General features: G+C 43.1%; 1 protein-coding gene across 3 annotated transcripts in view; it reads left to right on the top strand.

Annotated features, from left to right (window-relative positions):
* Positions 1 to 20,783, top strand: part of KATNAL1 (katanin catalytic subunit A1 like 1) — a 53,722-nt gene that overhangs the window by 27,371 nt on the left and 5,568 nt on the right. For all 3 annotated transcript variants that reach the window (XM_039565974.1, XM_039565986.1, XM_039565982.1), the window contains exons 7-11: positions 3,056 to 3,214; positions 4,039 to 4,165; positions 5,147 to 5,281; positions 7,617 to 7,743; positions 9,247 to 14,877. In XM_039565974.1, coding sequence (XP_039421908.1) covers positions 3,056 to 3,214; positions 4,039 to 4,165; positions 5,147 to 5,281; positions 7,617 to 7,743; positions 9,247 to 9,445 — 747 coding nt within the window. In that variant the 3' untranslated portion in view covers positions 9,446 to 14,877. The remainder of the gene's footprint in view (positions 1 to 3,055; positions 3,215 to 4,038; positions 4,166 to 5,146; positions 5,282 to 7,616; positions 7,744 to 9,246; positions 14,878 to 20,783) is intronic.

The following is a 20,783-nucleotide window of genomic DNA, read 5'->3' as shown; positions in this document are numbered from 1 at the left end:
TTAAAGAGTTACAATCTCCATCTCTTTGCGTTACACTACTTTTCCTACTGCACAATGTCACCTCTGAAAACCAGGTGCTTGTAGACATGGAAAAAAAAATTCTATTATTATTTCCTCTCTTCAGTCTGAAATGCAAATTGATTTCTGACAAGGCTATGAAGAGTCTTCATTGTTAGCCTTTTCCCTGGTGACTTGTGAAGCTGTAACTCTCATGAATTTATTTTTCACACAGAACAGCATGTATTTTCCCTACTGTTGACCTCTGACTGTGCTGTAAGGATGAGAAGTATTGAAGGGAAGGCTGTTTCTTGCAGTAATCAGTGTAGCAGCAGGCATTTGTTGAGCCTAGGAATTCAGGACATAATTCAGGGAAAAAGGCAGCCAGAGCTGGTTTTGGATGTTCAGACTCCCCTGAGAACAATTCCCAAGACAGCCCTCACAGTTTGTGCCTGTATTCAGAGGACGGTGCCTTGTCTGAAGGAGCCAGCTGTCTTCCCTGATTCAACACAGGTGCTACGTAGTTGCAGCCACGGGTTTCTGAGTGTCCATGGGTTTGCTCTTTCTGTTTCTTTGAACTGTTTTGTGCCAAGAAGGCCCGGTTGCTCACTGTGCTTCCCACTGCTCTGCTAGTGATTGTTACAACAACAAGAAGTAACCCTGCAGTGATTTCATCAAAACACTTACTCCCTGCGGTGCATTTCAGCTTCTTATTGGAATACTTTGGATTAACAGAGCCTTAGAGGAAGAATAAAGAAGTCTTTGTGTTTGTCAAGGATTTTAAATAGTAAGTGGCAGCCTCCTAGTTTGCAGAAAGAGCAACTTGATCCTCTGTGTTTCTGTTTGCAGCCATGCACATCTTGTTTTGCTGTGAACTTAAGTTATATATATATATTTTTTTTTTTAACTGGTATTTCTGTTGTCTCTCTCCCCAGAGAGCTTGTTTTTCCCCTGGCTTTACACCTGGTGTGGCTGCTTTGCACCTGTGTTATGCACATGTATAATGCCACCAGTATCATGTGCAAGGTAGCACTTCCTGTAATACTTAGCAGGAGGTGCAAAGCGACAGGCTTCAATTTTGGTGGTGAACAGCATGTGTACCTGAAGCCAGGATTTGACCTTCCAGAATAATGGAGAATTGAACCAGTATCCAAAAAATGTCATTACTTCCCGGTATCACCAGGTCCTGCACTAAACACAGTTTATCAAACACATACTTTGAATATGATTCAAATTGAGATGAAGCTTTTTTTAAAGTATTAAATGAACACATTTGAAGCTCAGAGAGAACACTAAGTCATCTCTGACCTGCATATTACTGGCTGAGTAATTTTCACCCAGTCACTCCAGGGCTGTATTTGCAAAATTGTTTTAATATCAGTATAACTGTGCAGCATCTCAAATCTGAATGTCTTGAGTGTTCATGGGGAGAAAAGAGAGTCCATTTACTTTTTATGCTTGCTGCTCTGGAGCTTGGGAAACCTTGAGCAGCCTGAGGAGTGACTTTGGACTGTTAGCTGTAGAGATGGCATGTGAACATTTCTGACTTAATTTACCGATGAATGTATGTTGAGCTTGCATTAGCTAAGTATTAAATGGCAATAAAGGTATTAAGAGTTAATGGAAAATGAAGTACAGAGAGGCTATTGCTTTTGAATGGTACATTTTTGAATAATTGCATTCCCGGTTGATTTGTTTTTATAGATCTCTTCCATGTCATTCTTTGTGCTTTTTGAAGTAAATTTTTGTGAGGAACAGATGAAATCTAATTTTCTCTATGGCTTGCATTTAACAGATATTTTATTGCTTGGCATTTTATGTAAGTTATTAATTGCAAAGCACATTATGATGTGCAATTCTAACTCTAGCTAATTTGATTAGCCTTGCAATACAGTAGTTTTAGGAAACTCTTGTTAGCATGTAATAAGATCTTGCAGTTGGGAGGGGAAAAAAACCCCAAGCTGCTTGATCATTACATTTTCACTGATTTGCTTAAAATCCCAGGACCCTATTCTAGTACTGTGCAGAACATGGACCGATGTTTTGTCCTTCTCCAGCGCTGCTGCTGAAAGATGGCTGTATTTAGCAGTATTACCAAGAGCAATTAACCCATCTCAGTGATACAATCTTAACATGGGTTCTGAGAGCACTGTGTGTAAAGACAAAAACCTGTTTGTGTAATGATGGGTAAATGTGCTGAGCTTCAGATATGTGCTCCTTTCTTTCAGAGACCACAGATGGAAAGATAGTCTGATGATGTGGATACCAACCTGGGACTTAACAATTGTTTCTAGTTTAAAGCTTTCTGAAAAATCGGAAGTTCGGATTAGGCTTTTGTGGGGCTAAGCAGTAGTGCACATGAGCCACAGTTGCTTATCTGTAAAATTGGAATAGCAGTGCAGTCCAGTTATCCAACAGCATGATGAGGATGGTGTTTCATCCAGGAATTGCTAAGATGCAGTAGCATGCAGTATTCATAGGAATATTGAGATAGGGAGATTAAGCAAAGACCAAACTGATGTATTCAGTGAATGCTCTCATGCAAATGTAAACATCAACCAGATTCAAAGGTATTGTCACAATGTTTTGGGAAGATGTTCTTCTGTAGAAAATTGCTCTACTGAGGGAACACAACTTCCTGAGAAAGTATTTTGGTTTCTGTGGAACTTTCTTCATGAAGGGACCTTTGTTTCGAAAAAAGAATTTACTGTCTTCATCTGCCTGTGCAGCCCCTTGTGATCTGGGAAAAGCCTATGTTCAAGTCTAGACTCTGTTTGATTCTGAGACAGGCTGTAAGTCTCTTGTCCATTTCCTAGGTGTTAGGTGCTGCTTAAGTTACTGGCTTTTGTGGTTCTGACTCCAGTGGAGTGGTAAGAAGAAATGGCAGAACACTTCCACACTGTCCTCGACAGCAGGATACTTGTCTTCTGTTTTCCACTGATCAGGATTATATTATTAATTTAAATCCAGACCTTGGCTCATATTGAGATGTTGTGTAGACTACCAATAGAAAAGTTTTCTTAATTTGTTATTCATTACCTTTGTTCTCACGTTTCAGGGTGTGCTGATGGTTGGTCCTCCTGGCACTGGCAAAACAATGCTAGCAAAAGCTGTTGCTACAGAATGTGGGACGACATTCTTCAATGTGTCTTCCTCTACACTGACGTCTAAATACAGAGGCGAGTCTGAGAAGCTGGTCCGCCTCTTATTTGAAATGGTATGTCCTTGATGGTGAGATCTGGGGCTCATTAAGGTGAGAAAGGACAGTATTCTTGGTTTCCTGTCCTTCCGGTAGCATGTTGGAAGCATGGAATTCATTGAACTGACACCCCCTCAGCCAATTAGAAAAACATAATCCTTGTGTTTCCAGATGTGGTATGTTATTGAGGACTAAGAAGGAAATGGTTTGTCACCTGTGTTTAGGATAGCATTTTCCAGGCTAAATAGAGAATTGCGACCTTAACAGAAATTCAGTACTTGTTTGGTTATGGGATAACAATGGAAGGGGTTTGGAACAGTTATTCTGGAAGCAATACATGTTTTAGGTCTGTTTCTGTTCTGAATGATGGTCACAAGCCTCTCAGTGAAGCTGTGGCTGCAGTATGTGAAGGACATGTCCATGTGGACTATACCTCTGGGAGCCTCGCTGCACTCCTGTAACACTCACAGCTAAAACCCTTCTCTCTTGAGATCACTGAGCTCGCTTCTGTCACTTATGCTTAATACTCACCAGCCCAAAACCTGGACATGAAAACTGCCTGTATTGTGTCAAGAAGACTCCTACTGTGGTAGTGTTTCTTTTCCCCTTTGCAATACTATTTGCTGGGGAAAGCCAACCAACAATTGTACCCAAGGAGTACAATTTAAAGTGTGTAAACCTCAGCATATGACAGACAGTTTATAAATCAATGTCTTGAATTCCTCCCTTGTGACAGGCAAGGAAGATATGTATGTAGTATGTCTAGCAGGGCTGGGTTGTGCACTGATGAGGGCCTGTGCTTGCTGAGCAGCCTTAGTAGTGATGTTTTCATTTGAATAAAGGCACGGTTTTATGCGCCAACAACAATCTTCATTGACGAGATAGATTCCATCTGCAGCCGCAGAGGCACGTCTGATGAACACGAGGCCAGTCGCAGAGTCAAGTCAGAGCTGCTCGTGCAAATGGATGGTAACAAGGGCTTAGATCTGGGTTTGGGGCTGGGATGCTGTTTCTTTACGGGTGGGAGCGTAAGAACGTGAGCCATCTGGAAAACCTGGCTTTATGGATAGAGGAAAAATGAGGCAGAACTTGAGATTAGTGTATTTTTTGAGTGTTCAACAGCAGATAATTGAAAAGGGTGTTCTGCTTTATTTTTTCTAAAATGGCTATTTTTAGGGTGACTTGAAAACCCATATTAAAGAGACACAGACTCCAGGAGAAGTAGATAATGGAAATTTGTGCAGTTTAATGCAGGTATTTAATTTGTATTCAGTTTAAACAAAATTCTGCCTTTTGCTAGAGTTTCCAACTGTGGAACCACATCGTGAGATCTGCTTTTGCTGTATTCTATGGTGGCGGCTAATATTACCTTTTAAAGTCAGATGTAGTACCTGTTTTGTACAGGGATACATGATGAGCATGGCCATCTGAGGAGTAGTATATGGTGTAGAGGTTTGATAACCACCTTTATACTGCAGCTATTATAAACTGCTGTATAAACTACTGTATATAAACTGCTATTTAAAATGTTCTCAGATTTCCAGATTTGGTGTGGTAGGCTCAGGACAGGAAACCTTTTGATCCAAAATGTTAGTTTCTTTGCAGTCCTCATTTAGTAAGCTGAGTGACTCCTATTTCTTCTATGACCAGACTCGACAGAGATAGCACTGTCAGTGGGACAAGTAGGGCTATACTCACATATGGCTGTGTTATTTGCACTGTCAAAGAAAGCTCTCCCCTGACTCAGCAAAAGAATGAACTGTCCCTCTCTCTGTGATAATGATGGTCTTGTGACACCTAGCTATGGGAAGTTTGGAAAGGGACACAGGACTATAGAGAGCTGTTGTTTAGCTTTGTCCAGGCTATGTTTGTCTGTGCAGTGTTTCTCAGCAAGCATCTCAATCAATAAGAGCTCTGGAGTAAAATTGCTCTGAACTGTTGTGCTTGCAGGGGTAGGTGGTGCTCTGGAAAATGATGACCCTTCCAAGATGGTTATGGTATTATCTGCTACAAATTTTCCCTGGGATATTGACGAAGCTCTCCGACGGAGACTGGAGAAGAGGATTTATATACCTTTGCCCACAGGTATGTTTGATAAGACCATTTTCCTTTCCTCTCTTTACAAGATGAGTTTAGGATTACTGCAGGACTGTTGCGTTTGTGAGGAATCCTGATGGTTTTATGATGAGCAGTGTAATTCAGGGGTTAATCATTTGTCTGGATTGCTTTATTTTTAAAGAGAGTGAGAGAAAGAGAAATATTGCTTGCTCAGGGGCTTAAAAGCAAAGAGCTGTGGCATTTCAATGCAAGCCATTGATGGGTTCTTATATTTTGAAAGAGAGTTAGTTTTAATGAGCCTGGAATTATTTTAAATGTTTAACAGTCAGTCCTTGAGTGATCATCAAAGGCAGCCTTTGGACATGTTCACAAATACTGCAAATGCACTCCATGCCCTTGCAGACAAATGCAAAGAAGTGGATCCATGAATTTTCACTTAGAGGCTTAGTTCATTGCAAATCACTGCTTGCTTGCGTTTATTACTGTGCTTCCAGTCACTCAGAATGCAGCAGGCTGATTGCTTTCCTGCCCTAAGACATCACAGCTTGTATTGTCTTTCCTAGCTGTCATTCACCTGTCCTATTAATTTTGAGATTCCTATCACTTGAAGTTTGCATAGGTTCGTTTCTTCTTGGTGCAGTGGATGCCTCATCTCCCTGCATGAGCACTCAAGGTAACAAGATGCATGTCCATGGTGACAGCAGCTGTGATTGAGTTTAGCAGGTCTAAGGACACTTAATAGTTCTACAGCTTGTCTTTGCAGCTTACAGGCAGTAACAGCTCCTAACAGGATGCCTGTCTTTATGACCAATTAGTTTAAAATCCTATCAGCTCTTCCTCTTGTTTCTAATTAAACCAGATTGTTTTTTAACACAGTGTATTATACCCTGGACAACATAGGAGATGTGATCTGGTTTTATTTACAGTCTGAGGTTCTGTTGTATATATTCTGCAAGTAAGAATGTTGTGCTATTCTGGGCAAGTCTGGGTGATGCATTTTTAACTGTGCTGTGTGATTTGATGTAGTCAGGCATTTTAACTGAATAAGTGCTTTGATAGCATATATATACCTGTATATTATGGAATTTGATGCAAGCATATATTGTGTAGTGTTTTATTTTCAAAATGCTGCACAGATTTGCTTAGCCCCACAGCAACAATTAGAAGAATGTTCTCTGATGCAGGATACTCTCTGCAGGTATGCTGTGTGTACATTGTGCTCTCTAAATAATAAATCCCCATTTTATAGCTAGTGCCAGTTGTGTGTAATGGGTAACTCTGTGCTCTTGACAGTTCTGCAAAGCACACAAAACCTGCAGCTGTAGACGAGCTTTCTATTTTCTTTTGTATTTCTCCTTCCCCAAAAGTTTTAAAAAAATAATTAGGGACATCAATAAGTAAAACATAATGTGTTTTATTGGACATTTCTTTAAGACATTTAGCCTTTCCTGCTGCTACTTCTTCTGTTGTGGTTGTCTTTTTTTACAGGTCATAAAAATTGATCACTTGAGGATAAAGATGCTGAGCTGGTGTATTTTTTCTGTACAGTGAAAGCCAGGAAACCAGTCATCCTCTCCTTTACCACCCTTGTGCAGAGTAACACAGAGGCCTAAACTGTCAAATGTGAATTCCCTCTTACAAGCTTAGGCTGCTTAACATATGTACCCAAATGCACATATGCACATGCCCTCTGCAAGAGAAATAGTTAATTGACGGCGTAAGTGCTCATTTACACAGCTGGTTATCACTCTGTGTGTACTGCATCTGGGTAGGAAAGTGAGATACTGGGACATTTGTATCATAAATATATTAATATATGTTTATTGTATTAATGTGTCTGTTTTCTATCAAGCTTCAGCAGATTCCTTGGGTCCCAACTGGATAAACCACTTAAACATATGCTTGAAGTTCAGCCTTAGTTGTTAAGGGGTTTGTGCTGTCTGAAGCTCTTTTAATAGAATCCTTATTGTAGTTGTTGTAATGAAACTGCATGAATTATATGCAGTCAAACCCTTGAACAGAGAGTGGATCCAAAGGGATGTGAGAAGAAACAGACATTTGTAGGATTGTGCTCTTGTGCTCTTGGGTAATATGTGACCAAATGCTTTATCACCTGAGACATAACAGATTTTTTTAATGACAGATCACTTTGACAAATACCTCTTGACCATGCTGTTTTAATATACTGCATTTAACCAAATTCTTCACTGTATTTGATTGCACACTTCACTATGACTTGTTCTCTCTCTTTTCTTACATTGAACTCTTTTCTTCATACTTGTCACTGAAAATCTAAGTTGTGTTTATATCTTTTTATAATGTAACTCTTGCAAGTCCTTAAGCAAGTATTTTAATGTTCTAGCAAAAGGCAGAGCAGAACTACTTAAGATTAATCTTCGGGAAGTAGAACTAGATCCTGATATCAGCCTTGAAGAAATTGCTGAGAAGATTGAAGGCTATTCTGGTGCTGACATCACTAATGTTTGCAGGTATCTCATTGCCCTTAATTTGCAAATAGAACTGCATGGAAAGTCATCATTTGCACTATATGATGAAAGGCAATACCCACTACAGCTGAAGCCATGCTCACAGTGTATGTGTTTGAGGCCCAAATCTATTTACTGTATTCATGTTTTACTGTCATGTGGAGTGGTCTAAAGACCATGAAGTCTTTCTGTGAGATGTGATTTTCTTGGATCTGAAGTGAAAAAAATTATCTGAGCAAATCTCATGTTACAATTGGCTGCATTTACTGTAGTTGTCTGCTTTTGTTAATGTAGTGCAAAGCAGATTGTTATTGGTTTTTTTAATCCCATTAGTTTAGGAGCTAGAATTCTGTAATCCAAAAAATTCCTTTCACAGAATACTTCTTTGGGACCTCTATATGCTGGATGTTTGGACAGCCACCAGTGCAGCACAGTCTTGGTGTCTACCTGAATCTCCTAGGTGAAAGGGTGATATAGATAGTTTATAATATTAGTATTTAATTTATTTCCATCCTGTTCCCGCAATTTGTTTCATTTTTGACAAGTAAGGCTTTTCTCGTTAAGGACAGGTATATGAAGAAACTTATCTGAAGGAAGTCTGTGTCCCTTAAGAATCCTGTCAAGAGAAATTGATCCTGTAGAAGAGCATTGCTTGGGAATCTTTTTTTTTTCCCCCTGCTGCTTTTCTGAAAATGTGAAGTCCTTCCACAGATTTGAAAACTTGGTGTGTGTCATGTAGTAGTGAAATTACCTGTTCTCCCTAAGGCTTGTGTTATGCCTTGCTGGGAAAAACCTGGGGAAAGAGAAAATGTAATTTCAGACTGCCTGTGGGCCACAGTGTGAGAAAATGAGCAGTGTTTTTCATGCCAATGGGCCAGGCTGGCAGGATCTGAGCTGGGGAGGAGTCGTGGAGCAGGCAGAGCATGAGGAGCCACAGGCACCGATGGCCTCAGCACGCATGCATCATCTCACATGTGGTGCTGTGTCTGATGCCTCCTGCTCTGCCCTCCACAGATCCAGGTGCTATGGACAAGCAGGCAGCGAGCTGGGCTGCACTCTGAACACTCACTGACTGTCCTTTGGGGCTGCACTGCAGGGAGGAAGTTGAAGTCTAAAAGGAACGGGGTGTAAAAATCCAGACTACTTAAAAAAAAAAGTCTTTGAGTGCGGTTTGTCTCCCACCCTGCCCTTTCCTGCTCTAAAGTTGTAAAATTTCATCTCCATGAATCATTGTAAAAGGTTTTCAGTTTTATAGTTTTAATTATCTCTGCACATTTACCATATGTTTAAATGGGTTTTGGTGCCAATGCATTCTTTATGTTGAATTAATGTAGTGATCTGGGAACATGGAAGCTACGAAAGATGTGAACTGCATCTTCTATGGTAAATAAATGCTCTCTTAAGTGTTCTGCCAGTGGTTTCTAGCAAGGGTATACAATCAAAATTCATAGGCTTACAGCACATTCTGCTAGCAATTAGCTCCCATGCATTGTCCTGTATTTCCAGGGATGCATCTTTAATGGCAATGAGAAGACGTATTAATGGCTTAACTCCAGAAGAGATTCGTGCACTTTCTAAAGAAGAGCTTCAGATGCCGGTTACCAAGGGGGACTTTGAGCTGGCTCTGAAGAAAATCTCCAAATCTGTTTCTGCTGCAGACCTGGAGAAGTATGAAAAATGGATGGCGGAGTTTGGATCTGCTTAATCTCAGTGACAGCTTTCCTTTGCTGGAGTTTTATGGTTTTTGTTGTTCTCACTTGCAAAATGAGTTAGAAATCTTTTTAAAGGTTTAATAAAAGGTCTGACTCTGCCCTCATCCCACCCCTTTCTGGTGACAGGATCTTTTAAGCTCTTTGCCTTTAAAGGGAATGAACACAATAATGAGCTGATATTGTAAAAGATATTTTATCTCTGAAATAGAAAAATAAGACAAACAGGAAGGGAAAAATCATACTTCTGAGGGTAGGCTTTTTATTTTTCAAATGAAGAGCAGTGTTACTTAACTTCCTCCTAGTCCTTTTTCATGGCTGGAGTCAATAAATCAGCTGGGGGATGTGACTCCAGAGAAACAGACAAGGGCTTGCTGTACCCCCTGCTCTTAAGTGCTGCTTCTGCCTCCCTTGAATGTGGCATCCAAGTTATTATTCTTTCTCTCTGTGCTCGGATATTCGGAGCAAAGCTTGTGGACTAATTGGCATTACACAGAGGAAATGAGGATCAGTTTTCCATCAAGATGTGGGCCTGACTCTCCTCTCATGAACGCCCATTTGGAATTGATGTCAGTTCAGAGTTATCAGTGTTACTTGCAATGACTTCTGATGGAAATGAGAGGGAAAGAAAAAGGCATGGATTGTTCTCAGTCCGGTTTATGCTTGTTCTCTGAACATAGTTTGAACCTGTTTGACCAGTAGGCACTTTGACTTAGGTTATAACTTGCACTTTTATGCTTATATATCATCCTGTGCTTTGTCTGTGCTATCTAAATGTAATTGTTACTACTATCATTATTTTAGTACTAAGAGTTTAATACAGTAAAGATGCTAATATCAAGGCTGCATTTAAAACACAAAACTGTCCTTAAAACAAGTGGCTGTGAACTTCCACTTCTGATTAGATATGAACTTTTTCCTAGCATTACTAGGCAATGGGACTTGTACCTGTTTATGTTGTAGAACTGTTCATGGTTAATTTTTTTTGGTGAGGATTTCTTAAAAGTGTATAATTATTACTGGTTTAGTAATATTTAGAAAATAATCTGTATGATCTTATTTATGTTTTAACTGTTTCTTCCCTTCTCTCATACAAGTCCAGTGATGAGAAGGGTTGAGTTCTAAACTAACATTCTCTCTAGAGTATACCTGTAACACTGACTATATGAGCTTTTCACAGACTCAGCCTGTGAGTCTGGCATATGAAGGTTTCCTGTGGAAATGTGAAGGAGTGGTCAAATGACAAGATTTACAGAGAAATATGCAAGCTCTCAAGTTTTTGGTGATGTTGTGATCTAGGGCATAAGTATCGTGGTGGATGTGAATGGCCGTGCAGCTTGGTAGGTATTCAACCCTTCAGCTCTCTGCTGAGACTCCTAGTGGCATAGACAGATGTGATGAACTGGAGTAAGAAACACGGCACCTCCTCTTCAATGGGAATATGTTCTTATTTGCTCCTTTTTGTTAGTTCTTGGAAGTTCCCAATAATGTCAGTAATTCAGCACACTGGTCTCTTGGGCTGTGACATGGTAACCACTAAGGCAAAATCACATACTTATTTTGGTCAGGGAAGTGGTAAAATCATCATCCCTTGAAGTGTTTAAAAAATGTATAGATGTGGCACTTGGGGACATGGTTTAGCAGTGAACGTGTTAGTGCTGGGTTAATGGTCAGATGTGATGATCTGAGAGGTCTTTTCCAACCTTAATGATTCTATGATTCCTCCTGGGGAATAACTGGATCTTTTTAGAGAGAAAGCTCTGAAAATATTGTTATGGACTGTAATTTCTTCCTTATTGAAGCTGTAGGCTGCTGCAGTTGTTCTTTGTTTGTTTTAACTGCAGTAGAAATTAGTAAAGCTACACAAATCTTTTGTGGCCGGTGCCAGATCAGCACTACAGGGTCACTCACTAAAGAGGCCACTGCTGCCCAAGGGGCTTAATCTACACAACCAAGATGTAGAAGGGAGTTGACATGAATGCCAGTAACAACCCTACTCAGCTGCCCAAGAGCAGTACTGGGATTCAGCAGTTGCTGCTTAGTAGGGTCTAAGTACCAGTTTGCTCAGTTTCACATTGCAAGCAGCAGTGACCTTCCTACTGATGAAAGCACAGCACTTGATGAAAATGTCAGTCTTTGATGAACCTTCTACCTTAAGGCATTAAACTTCCCTCTTGGCTGTTAAGCAAAATTCACTGTACTGGGCATTTCCTTTAGTAGGAATTATTCAGGTGCTGCAGTCTTATTCTCTAAAGGTCATGGTTTCTACCCCAGAAATGTTTTTACTGTACAGGTCCATTCATCCTTTACAACTGCAGAACAGAAAAGTGAAAAGTTTTCAGGCAGTAGATGTTTGTGGTGGTTGTGCCCCAGCATTACTGCCATGACTGGAGCCCTGCTAGATCAGGCACCCCAGAAGACTGAGACCATCCCTTCCCTGCTGAGACCTTTCAGGAAAGGGAGCTGTCCTTGTGTGCTGACACTTTCATCTTTACCAAGTCATGCTGGCACACTCACATAGGTGGGCTTGGAGACTGGGTTATTAACTCTGGGGGAGCCAGCATTGGATGCAGCTAGGAGCAACCCAGGAAGGAAGTGCAGCCAACAGTGGCAGCAGCTCAAGGCCCAAAGGATGAGCTTACTGCTCAAAGTAAGACCAGTTCACGTCCCACTGGTAGAAACCCTTGTGTAAGGATATTGGACTCCTTAGAGAGCACTGTACAAGCATGTCACAGCCTGCTGTGACACTGCGTTCAGCCTGCACCTCTTTGTGTATGGAGATGCTCCACACACGCGGGGGTACACACACACAATAGGTGGTGTTCAGTAGTTGTACCTAGATTACATCAAAAACATGTTTTAAAGCTGTGTTTACATGTTTTCTAAACATCTGTGAAGGCCCTCTTGGGTGGCACTGTTAATTTTTGTACAATATGCAATCTGGTTGTATGAAGTAATAAATGTGCGCATAGAGTCTGTCTGTCTCACTTGAGTGGGGCTGTGAGTGCTTTGCTGTTAACTGCTTCCAAAGGCTGCCATACAATGCAAATCTCTTCAGCGTGTCATGGTGCTTTTGGACTCACCAAAGTCCTGGATGGAGAGCAGTTAAAGCAGAGTCTGGGGTTTTGGATGAAGCTGCCAGCAATGCTCTCTCTCTAAATTGGCCTTTTGTTGCTACAAGCTATAAAGTGGGAGAACACTCCAATGCCCAGCAAATGGAAGGAGGGTGGGGGAGAGGAGAGGGGACGCCCCAGCAGATGTTCAGTGTTAGCACCTGATTCAGACCTCAGAGAGCCAGGCAGCCTTTTTTATTACTTGCCCCCAGGCTGAAAGTATAATCAGGCTCCAGAGAAGCTGTATCATCAGCTACCTGCTAACCAGGAGACTTTCAAGAGCAAAACTTCTATTAGGAAGGAGCTTTCAAACTTGGAAAGAGACCCCGTGTCTCCTGGGACTGAGTTGATTATTTGAATTTTCTCACTAACTTCCTTATGAAAGAATGGAGTTTCCAGTGTTTCATAATGCCTCAAACATGAAAGAGTGAGCAAGGGAAATGCTGATCAGGGGAATTCAGAAGAGGTCAAATCCTTGCATAGAAAGTTCAGCTCACCCCAGTTTAAAAGAGACTGGAATAGCAAAGGTGCACTGACTTGTTCTGATCATGGGGAAGATGAAAGAGCTTCTGTGCTGTAAAGAACTCCTCCATCAAATGAGCAAAGACTTCATGGTACAATCCAGGCATGAGGAGGTGGAAGGAGACAAAGAAATAGTGATCTTTTCTTGGTCTGTTATTGGAAGAAGCCACCCTGAATCAGATTGTGTATTGAGATGTTTTTTCAGAGCTTTAGTGACAGATAAGTGCATGATGAACATGCAGGTGACACTGTGCTGCTGGGGAGCAGGCAGGGAGCCTGGGAGTGCTAAAGCTACATGCTGGTGTAAAGTGGGTGTCAGCATCACGGCAGCAGCCCACCAGGCAGCATTGTGGTGCAGAGTGGAGCCAAGATGGACAGGAGTAATCTCAGTCATGCTCTGATAGAATAAAGCAGACTGCATAAAGCCACCCATGCTAGTGGTAGCAAAGGCAAGGGGATGGTGCAGTTCAGAGGATGTCTCACATGGTCATTTCCCTGCCCCTGTTAAGTGTTTCACTGGAGCTCTGTGCAAAAGCTTGGCTGTTACTGCCAATCCCTCAGTCACCCGTGTTCAGAGCCCAGCTACCACATGTGCCACAGCTAGCAGAGCTGCAGAAGCAAGTGGTGGTCCTGCATCCCACAGCACAGGGACATTTGACCCTCTCTGCCTTCTGAGCCTGCCTGGTTTTGTGTGCTGGTTGTGACCTGTTCTTGTGACCCACTTACCGCATACATGGTGCTTCAGTACCTCTAATAGAGGAGTTTCTTTTGTGCAGTACAGAGCTGCCTTTTGTTCAGCTAAAGTGCCATGCTTCTACACATGTCTGCATGTAGGTGTCTTGGAAACATTCAGGCAATTTTCATCTTCTTTAGAAGGCCCCAACTAGCATTAAAAGCAGATGGATGAAATGTCTTGGCTAGCCTGGTTGCCCAATGCAAGAAAACTTACCTCAGCAGCCAAGGAGGTGCCACAAGGAAAGTTCTGGCTTTGTTATGAAGAGTCAAAGTGTGGGGATATTCCCATTCCTACTGCACAGGCAGAGTTAGGGTTGTATCGTGTCCAAGCTCTGTTTCCTGGCTTTTGTGTATTTGTGGTTTCTTTGCTGCAGTAGGAACAGTTTTCTCAGAGTTAGGAGGAAGCCATGGGGTATTTGTTCAGTGGCTGGGTTAGGATTGTGGAGATCCCATGATCTGGTTGGTACATGAAGCAGCTGAACCCATTCCCAGGATGCTTACTTTTGGAGAAACTCATCGTGCATCCTGCCTGACTGTCTGGCTGTACAGTAAGCAGGGTAGCTTTTGCAAACTCAAATATAATACTTAGAATATTTGTTTGGCAAAGAGAGAAATTCTTACTGCCAGTTTCCAACTGTGTTGCTCTCATTTGTAAGCAGCCCCTTGCATATGTTGTTTAACTGAGGTAAAAGAAAATGTCTTGGAATTGAGAGTTTTTTGAACTTGACTTTGGAGAGCAAGAAAGGTAAAAAAGTACTTGCCTAGAGGAAGCTACAAGAGTAGTCAAGAGAGCTGAGAGCTGCAATTTCTTCTTTTCGTGGCTCTCTTTTTTGTCTAGCAGTTGCACTGCTGGGCTGTGCTTTCTGTTTCCAATTTGTTTTGAAATAATTACCATTGTTTATCTGCCTCTCAGACAGCCTTTGCAGATGATTTGGTTCCACAGAGCCCTCTTCTGCTTGGCGGTTGATGTTCTGGTGCGGCATGCTGTGTGACATCTGACTGAACGGCTGATGGCATGAGCTCTTCCCTGTGAAGGAAAGGTCACCCAAATGGTGAAGGTGAGAGGAACCGCGCTGAATACCAATCGGACTGGCGGGAGCAGAAACCATAGCAACTCTGCACAGGGTGTATAAATACAAGCAAAAGGAAAAGGGAATACCCTCCAGGAGATGCCGACAACACCGCAATGTGCATATCCATAGGGGTGTGGGTCTGTGTGTCACCAGTGAGGAGAATGTATGTGAGAGGGCAGAAGTGGCTCAAAGGAAGCCAATTGCAGGCACTGCCGACAGATTTCATCACCCAGCCTTGCTGCTTCAAAACACACCAATGTCCAGGGGCCAATTTGTTACTGCTGCTACAAAAGCTGCCTTTTAGATAATCAAATTGGACTTCCAAAAAGGTTGCTGCCCATCTTGAAATGTCTTCAAACTTTGGCATGTGGTGGGACTGGAGTTGTGTTTGGAGGGTGAGAAGAACAAGGCAGTGTTAATAGTGGTGTGTTTCTGTAGGGTCCTGGGGCTTTGTTGTGCTGGGTAGTAGCATTTGGGTGTGCGAGAAGAGATGCTCCAAATGCTTATGGGGAATTGAGATGGTAGAAGGATGGGGAGGGAGGTGGAAGGGTCCTGGGATCAGTGGAGGAGACAGAACTGTCCCTCTGACTCCTAGTTCCCAACCTTAAAGCAGACAGTAGTATTTTTCAGTTGCTTTTGATTTGCAGCCCCCTATCATTTTTTGTACTGAGGCTGAAGATCTCTGTATTGTGAATTAAATAGAGCAAGTTTGTTTTTCTTAAATACCTTTTGCAGACCCTTAATAGGTGCTTCCGTGGGCTACAGATGATGGTCTGAAAAGCACTGGCCCATGTCATCCTAAGTTTGCCTGAATTTCTTATGGAAGAGAGTCTATAATGGATGGTGTTGATTTTATTTTCTATTAGTTAGTTTGCTCAGAAAGATGAAGCTCAGTGAATGTGAGGTGCTTCTGGGGAGTTTATTTACAGTGTGTTTTTTTCTGTGCAGATTAGCATTTCATCAGCATATGGCACAGCCATTTAAAATAAATATTTGGCTTTCCTTAAATTATGTTTGTGTAGAAAAGTCCCTGAGTATGCATATCTATCCCTCTGTTGTATCTCATTAGACATTTCTACCATGGTGCTGGGGGACCAGACTCCTTCCCTCTCGCTGAGGAGCCAAGAGCCTGCTCCTCCCCTGCCTGAGGGATCTTCGTGCCTCAGCTCAGGGGGAACGAGGCAGGCAATCGGCCCCTTTCCTATGGGGCTGCCAGCCACACACCGGTGGCACTGCCAGGGCAGCCTCCCTCTCTAGACCCTGGGAATTTGGATTTATTTAAACTGGGAACTGCCCAGCTTAAGCAAAGGCTTGGCACTCTGTCCAGGCTCCCCTCCTTCACACGCCAAGGCAGCTGTGCTTTTGCAAAACACAACCCCGAATGAAGCCTGTGAGAGCAAATGTGAGCAAAAGGCTTGGGAGGAACTCAGGCGGTGTTGGGGGAGGATGGGATGCTGGGCTGCAGTCCTGTGTGCCCACCCAGTCTGGGCAAGGGAAATTGGTAAGGAGAGGGAACAGCATTCCCTTAGGCATGCAATATAGATATGGATGGAAGGAGAGCAGGAAACTTATTTTAAAACAAAGGAATAAATGACAAGCTAATCAGTTTTAAGATGGAGTGCAGCCTTTAACCCAGGAGGTCTTTTCCATCTCTTTGGCATATCCAGATGTCTTGTTTTCTCACAGATGATTTGGGACTCATTTGCAATCTAAGTTCTCAGTTGATTTGTATCCATCTGATCTTGTGCTGATAGTGCTGTCTAGCAAATATTTCTTACTCCCTGATATTTACCGTACATCCCTGAATGCATTCACAGAATCACCATATAAAGCAGCACCTTGTGCTTTGTTGTAATGTGTAAGCTCCTTCAGGCTCTTGTATAAGCTGGATCCTCCTCAGCACCCTTCCTTTCCGACTGAGCTTGTTGTTTATTTAACACAGATCAGCAGGAGCATACATGGTGGGTCCATAAGCCACACACAGCAAGTTACAGTAAGGCAAAGAAAACAAGAAAAAAAGAAATTGCTGTCATGGTACATTCCTGTAATCAAGCAAATAAACCAAGTATTTGGTTTTATGACCTGCAGGAGGGCAGAAGATTTGGGTGTATTATTATTGCACAGCAAACAGGCCTCATTAGATAACCGAGGTGTTCGTAGGCAGTGAGATACACAGGGAAGTGGAGGAAGATGCAGGAGCTCTCCAGACAGCAGTGAGAGAAAAGATGTGGATATTCTGTTTGCAGGGGATGCAGCTACATGCACCCACATGGTTGGAGACCACAGCATTTTTGTGGATGTTTGGATGCTGCCCAGACGAAGGGGAAGAAAAGATTTGGGACCAGCTAACACACTCCAGGATAGCACAGCCACCAGTAACCAGGGATGAATGTGAGTGTGGAGGGACAGGATGGATAGCAACTGCCTTCTGCCAGTCTCCCTTCCTCTGCCTTTCTCCTGGAGCCCAGGCACTCACACTCAGGTTCCCATTGCCATGAGTACCCAGTCACTCTGTGCAGGACCCTGCTGGTACAGGATTGTCCAGTGCATGCTCCTTGTTCTTGAGCTGTCCAGATGCAAAACCAAACTGCAGCCTCCCAAAGGGAGCTGTTAACCATTTGGCACCAGAAACCCTATTACGCAAAAAATGAACCCACTTAGACTGAGTCTGTTCAAGAGATTCCCTTCGTATCTGGTGGTGGCTCTTACAGCCAAGGTGGGAATAAAACTATTGCTCTTCTCCTCGGTGATGGGGCTGTTCTGCTGTTTTTCTGTTGTGTTGCTCTTCTGAGACTCTGTGGCTGTGCCAGCATCCTGCAGTGACTGTGTGTAGACAACCATAGCTTTGCTGCTTGGTGACCCTGCAAAGACTTTGTCTCTCATTAGAGACCCAGCAGCTCTACTTCTGAAAGATTTCTTCCAAACAGAGGTATTTTACACCATGGTTCAACTCTCAGTCCTTTTGACAGAAGCTGCCTGCAGGCTGCCTGGCCAGTCTTTTCCTCTAATGGTACAGGGTAGTTTTAAGAAGACAAAAAAACTATCACACTTGAGAAAAAATGCCTGGACAGATTTGGTAAAGGACAGGAACAAGGTTGTGTCTGAACCCACCTGGCAGAGCCCAGCTCACAGCTTCCCAAATGGGAGTCACGCTTACTTGAGATGGTGTTGAACACAATCAGGGAAGGACCATAGGACAGGATGAGGAAGATAGGTGGTAGGAATTCCTGCTGCTGAAGCTAGTTCTGGGATGATGATGCAGCTGCCCAAGTGAGGATCCATAGATGCTTTAGGGGTGTGAGTTTGGAACAGACTCGTAGTTTATATGGCTTTGGTAGTTAAATCATGATTTCTCATAGCTGTGAGTTTTGCTAACACTCTTCTCAAGGGAGGGGGACAGAGGGTCCCATGAAAGGGGTATTTCTAAGGCTACTGATCTTTCTGTGTACAGTGCATCTCTTCAGAGACCTGTGTTGTGCAAGGTGCTGGAGAGCCATGCAGGAATGACAGCCCCAGCCTGAACAAGGAACTGGGGACACCAGTGAGACAAGCCAAGATGGACAACGGAAGAGGCAAGAGCAGTGGTAGCAGATCCATCATGGGTGCAGCGAGAGTGTACTGATAGCTTGTTGCTGTCCCTGATGCTTGTTAGCAGACCTAGAGATGTGTCTTCCAAGAGCTGAAGTCAAACACAGCCTTTGCTGAAGGAAGCTGTCCAGACCACAGCCATGGAATGGTTTGCAATTTGCCTGGGCAGCTCTCAGGCCCGGCTGGGGCACTGTGGGGCATGAGCAGCTGGGAGCATGGGCAGCCTGCTCTTTGTGAAGATGAGGTTGGGACCATTTCCATCTGCTCCCAAAGAGAGATGGCGCAACATCTCCTGGCTCAGCTTCCTGAAATATTTTCTGGTCCCACCAGGATTTTCCAGCTGCTGTTGCTACACTGCACAGAGCTGGACCATTTGTGTCTCCAGTAAGCTCCGCTCTTCAGCTTCAGCTTTAACCTTGAGACAAACTCATTTTTTCCTTAAGAATTGATTTAGCATGCCATGAAACAAATGTTCCAGTATCTCCTCCAGTCGCTCAGGACTCATTGCAAATTTACATTTAAGCCTTTTTTTTTTTATTTAGGCCTTGGAGTTTTCCATGTAATTTTCCTGTACAGAGAGGAATGTGCAGGTACTGAGTGAGCAGAACTCACTTGCTCAGCCAGCACAAATCCCTCAGTGTTTTATATGCCATGTACATGGAGTTTATAACCCCTTTGATTTAGGGTTCTTGGGATGTGGTGCTCACACTGGATTGATAAATACTGAAATTTCTTAAGAAGCACAGAGGCTGCAGAGCATAAGAGCTCAGCTGGAAGGGATTCAGAGTCCTGTTGAGCTCTGAATTCTTGAAGACCACTTGACTCCTTGATCCAACAGAAACCTCCCAAATGCAGCCATCTGCAGAAATGTGTCCTTTAAGAGAGTAAGGAACTGTCGGGGAAATAAAGGGTTCAAACCGCTTTCAAGATTCATAAGCCCCTTGAGGAAGTTTTAAGAGCTGGAACATGTTTTACATGCCCAGCAGCTTTCTGTTTGTGCATCTAGCAGCCATATCTGGGGGATGGATGCAGCTCCCAGCCTTGGGGCTGGGCTCAGGCACGCGCCTCTTGCTCAGAGCAGCTTCAGCTTTAAAGCCACTGCGAAGGTTTGTGTACAAAGTGCTGACTGCAAACATCCATCACGAGGAAAACCAAGAGGAATGTGATGCACCAGGCTTGTTTAGAAACCGCAGATGATTTACAAAGTGAGCTTAATTGGAAGTTTCTCTTTGCGGCTTTCTGACGTGTTATTTTTCTGATGCAGATGTGTAGGAGTCTTTTAAAAGGTCCATGTTTACTAAAGAGGAGTTGCATAATTGGGGATATATTTATGAACTGTACATGTGCAGGGTAGGGAAATGACCTGAGCAGCCACAGCAGTGCAGGAAAGAGTCTGGGTGTCTCAGGGCATCACCAGCCAGGCATGAGGGACCAGTATCCTTTCCTCTGGTTGGAAGAAAGGGTTTCTTGTCCTTAGCCCCTGGGCATCTGTTCCCAGTGCTGGCACTATGGTTATGAGAACATTGGGGATCTGAGTGCCTCCACAGAAAGGCAGTAAGAAATAGGAGAGGTGAAAAGAAACAGTCTGTGGAGGAAGGTGCTCAGAATGAGAGTCACTAAATTTTTAAAAAGAAAACTTTAAGGGAGGTTAATGACATTTTTTTTAAAGTCTGTTTTTAAACCTAGTTTCAAAAACTCTTTAGAAGTCTAAAAGTTTTTGAAGAGAGAGAGGATATACCATTCTTGGTGTCCACTGTGGGGAAGGCAGAGGGAAACAGGCTCAAGTTAACATATGCGATATTTGTGTTAAACATCAAGGGAAAAAATGCAAACATCCCTACAGCAAAAATTGGAAGTGTTGTGGAGACACCGTCCCAGTGAGATGTGTCTGAACTAAAAATTGTCCCCCACAAACAGCACTGGAGGAACCATCCTGCCTGTGAGCAGAGGAGTGGACTAAGCAGTCGTCTGGACCTAGTTCTGATGAGTTCTGCCACAGTTTGGGCTTTACAGCCTTTACCCCCTTCTCCTGTAGACCAAAGACATGAGTTTGTAAGTGCTGCTTCATGGAGTTGCTGCTGGCACCCACCAGCAGAGACAGTGGGAGAAGTTCAGTTTCAGGGGCCTGATGACACTTTTTCACACCAAGCTGCATGGGCATTTCCATGCTGGCCAGTGTGGAAATACTGGGGCCGGCTGGGGTGCTGGCATTCACCCCCGTGCTCCACAGTCCTGAAGGTGTTCACATGGCAGCAGCCCCACAGCATGCGTCCTCACACCTCCCTATATCCCCCGCAGCCTTA

This window comes from Corvus cornix, chromosome 1 (assembly GCF_000738735.6).
Source record: "Corvus cornix cornix isolate S_Up_H32 chromosome 1, ASM73873v5, whole genome shotgun sequence".
NCBI classification, from domain to species: Eukaryota; Metazoa; Chordata; class Aves; order Passeriformes; family Corvidae; genus Corvus; species Corvus cornix.
Note: the sequence above shows the minus strand (reverse complement) of the source record. Positions and strands in the feature narration are given on the sequence as shown.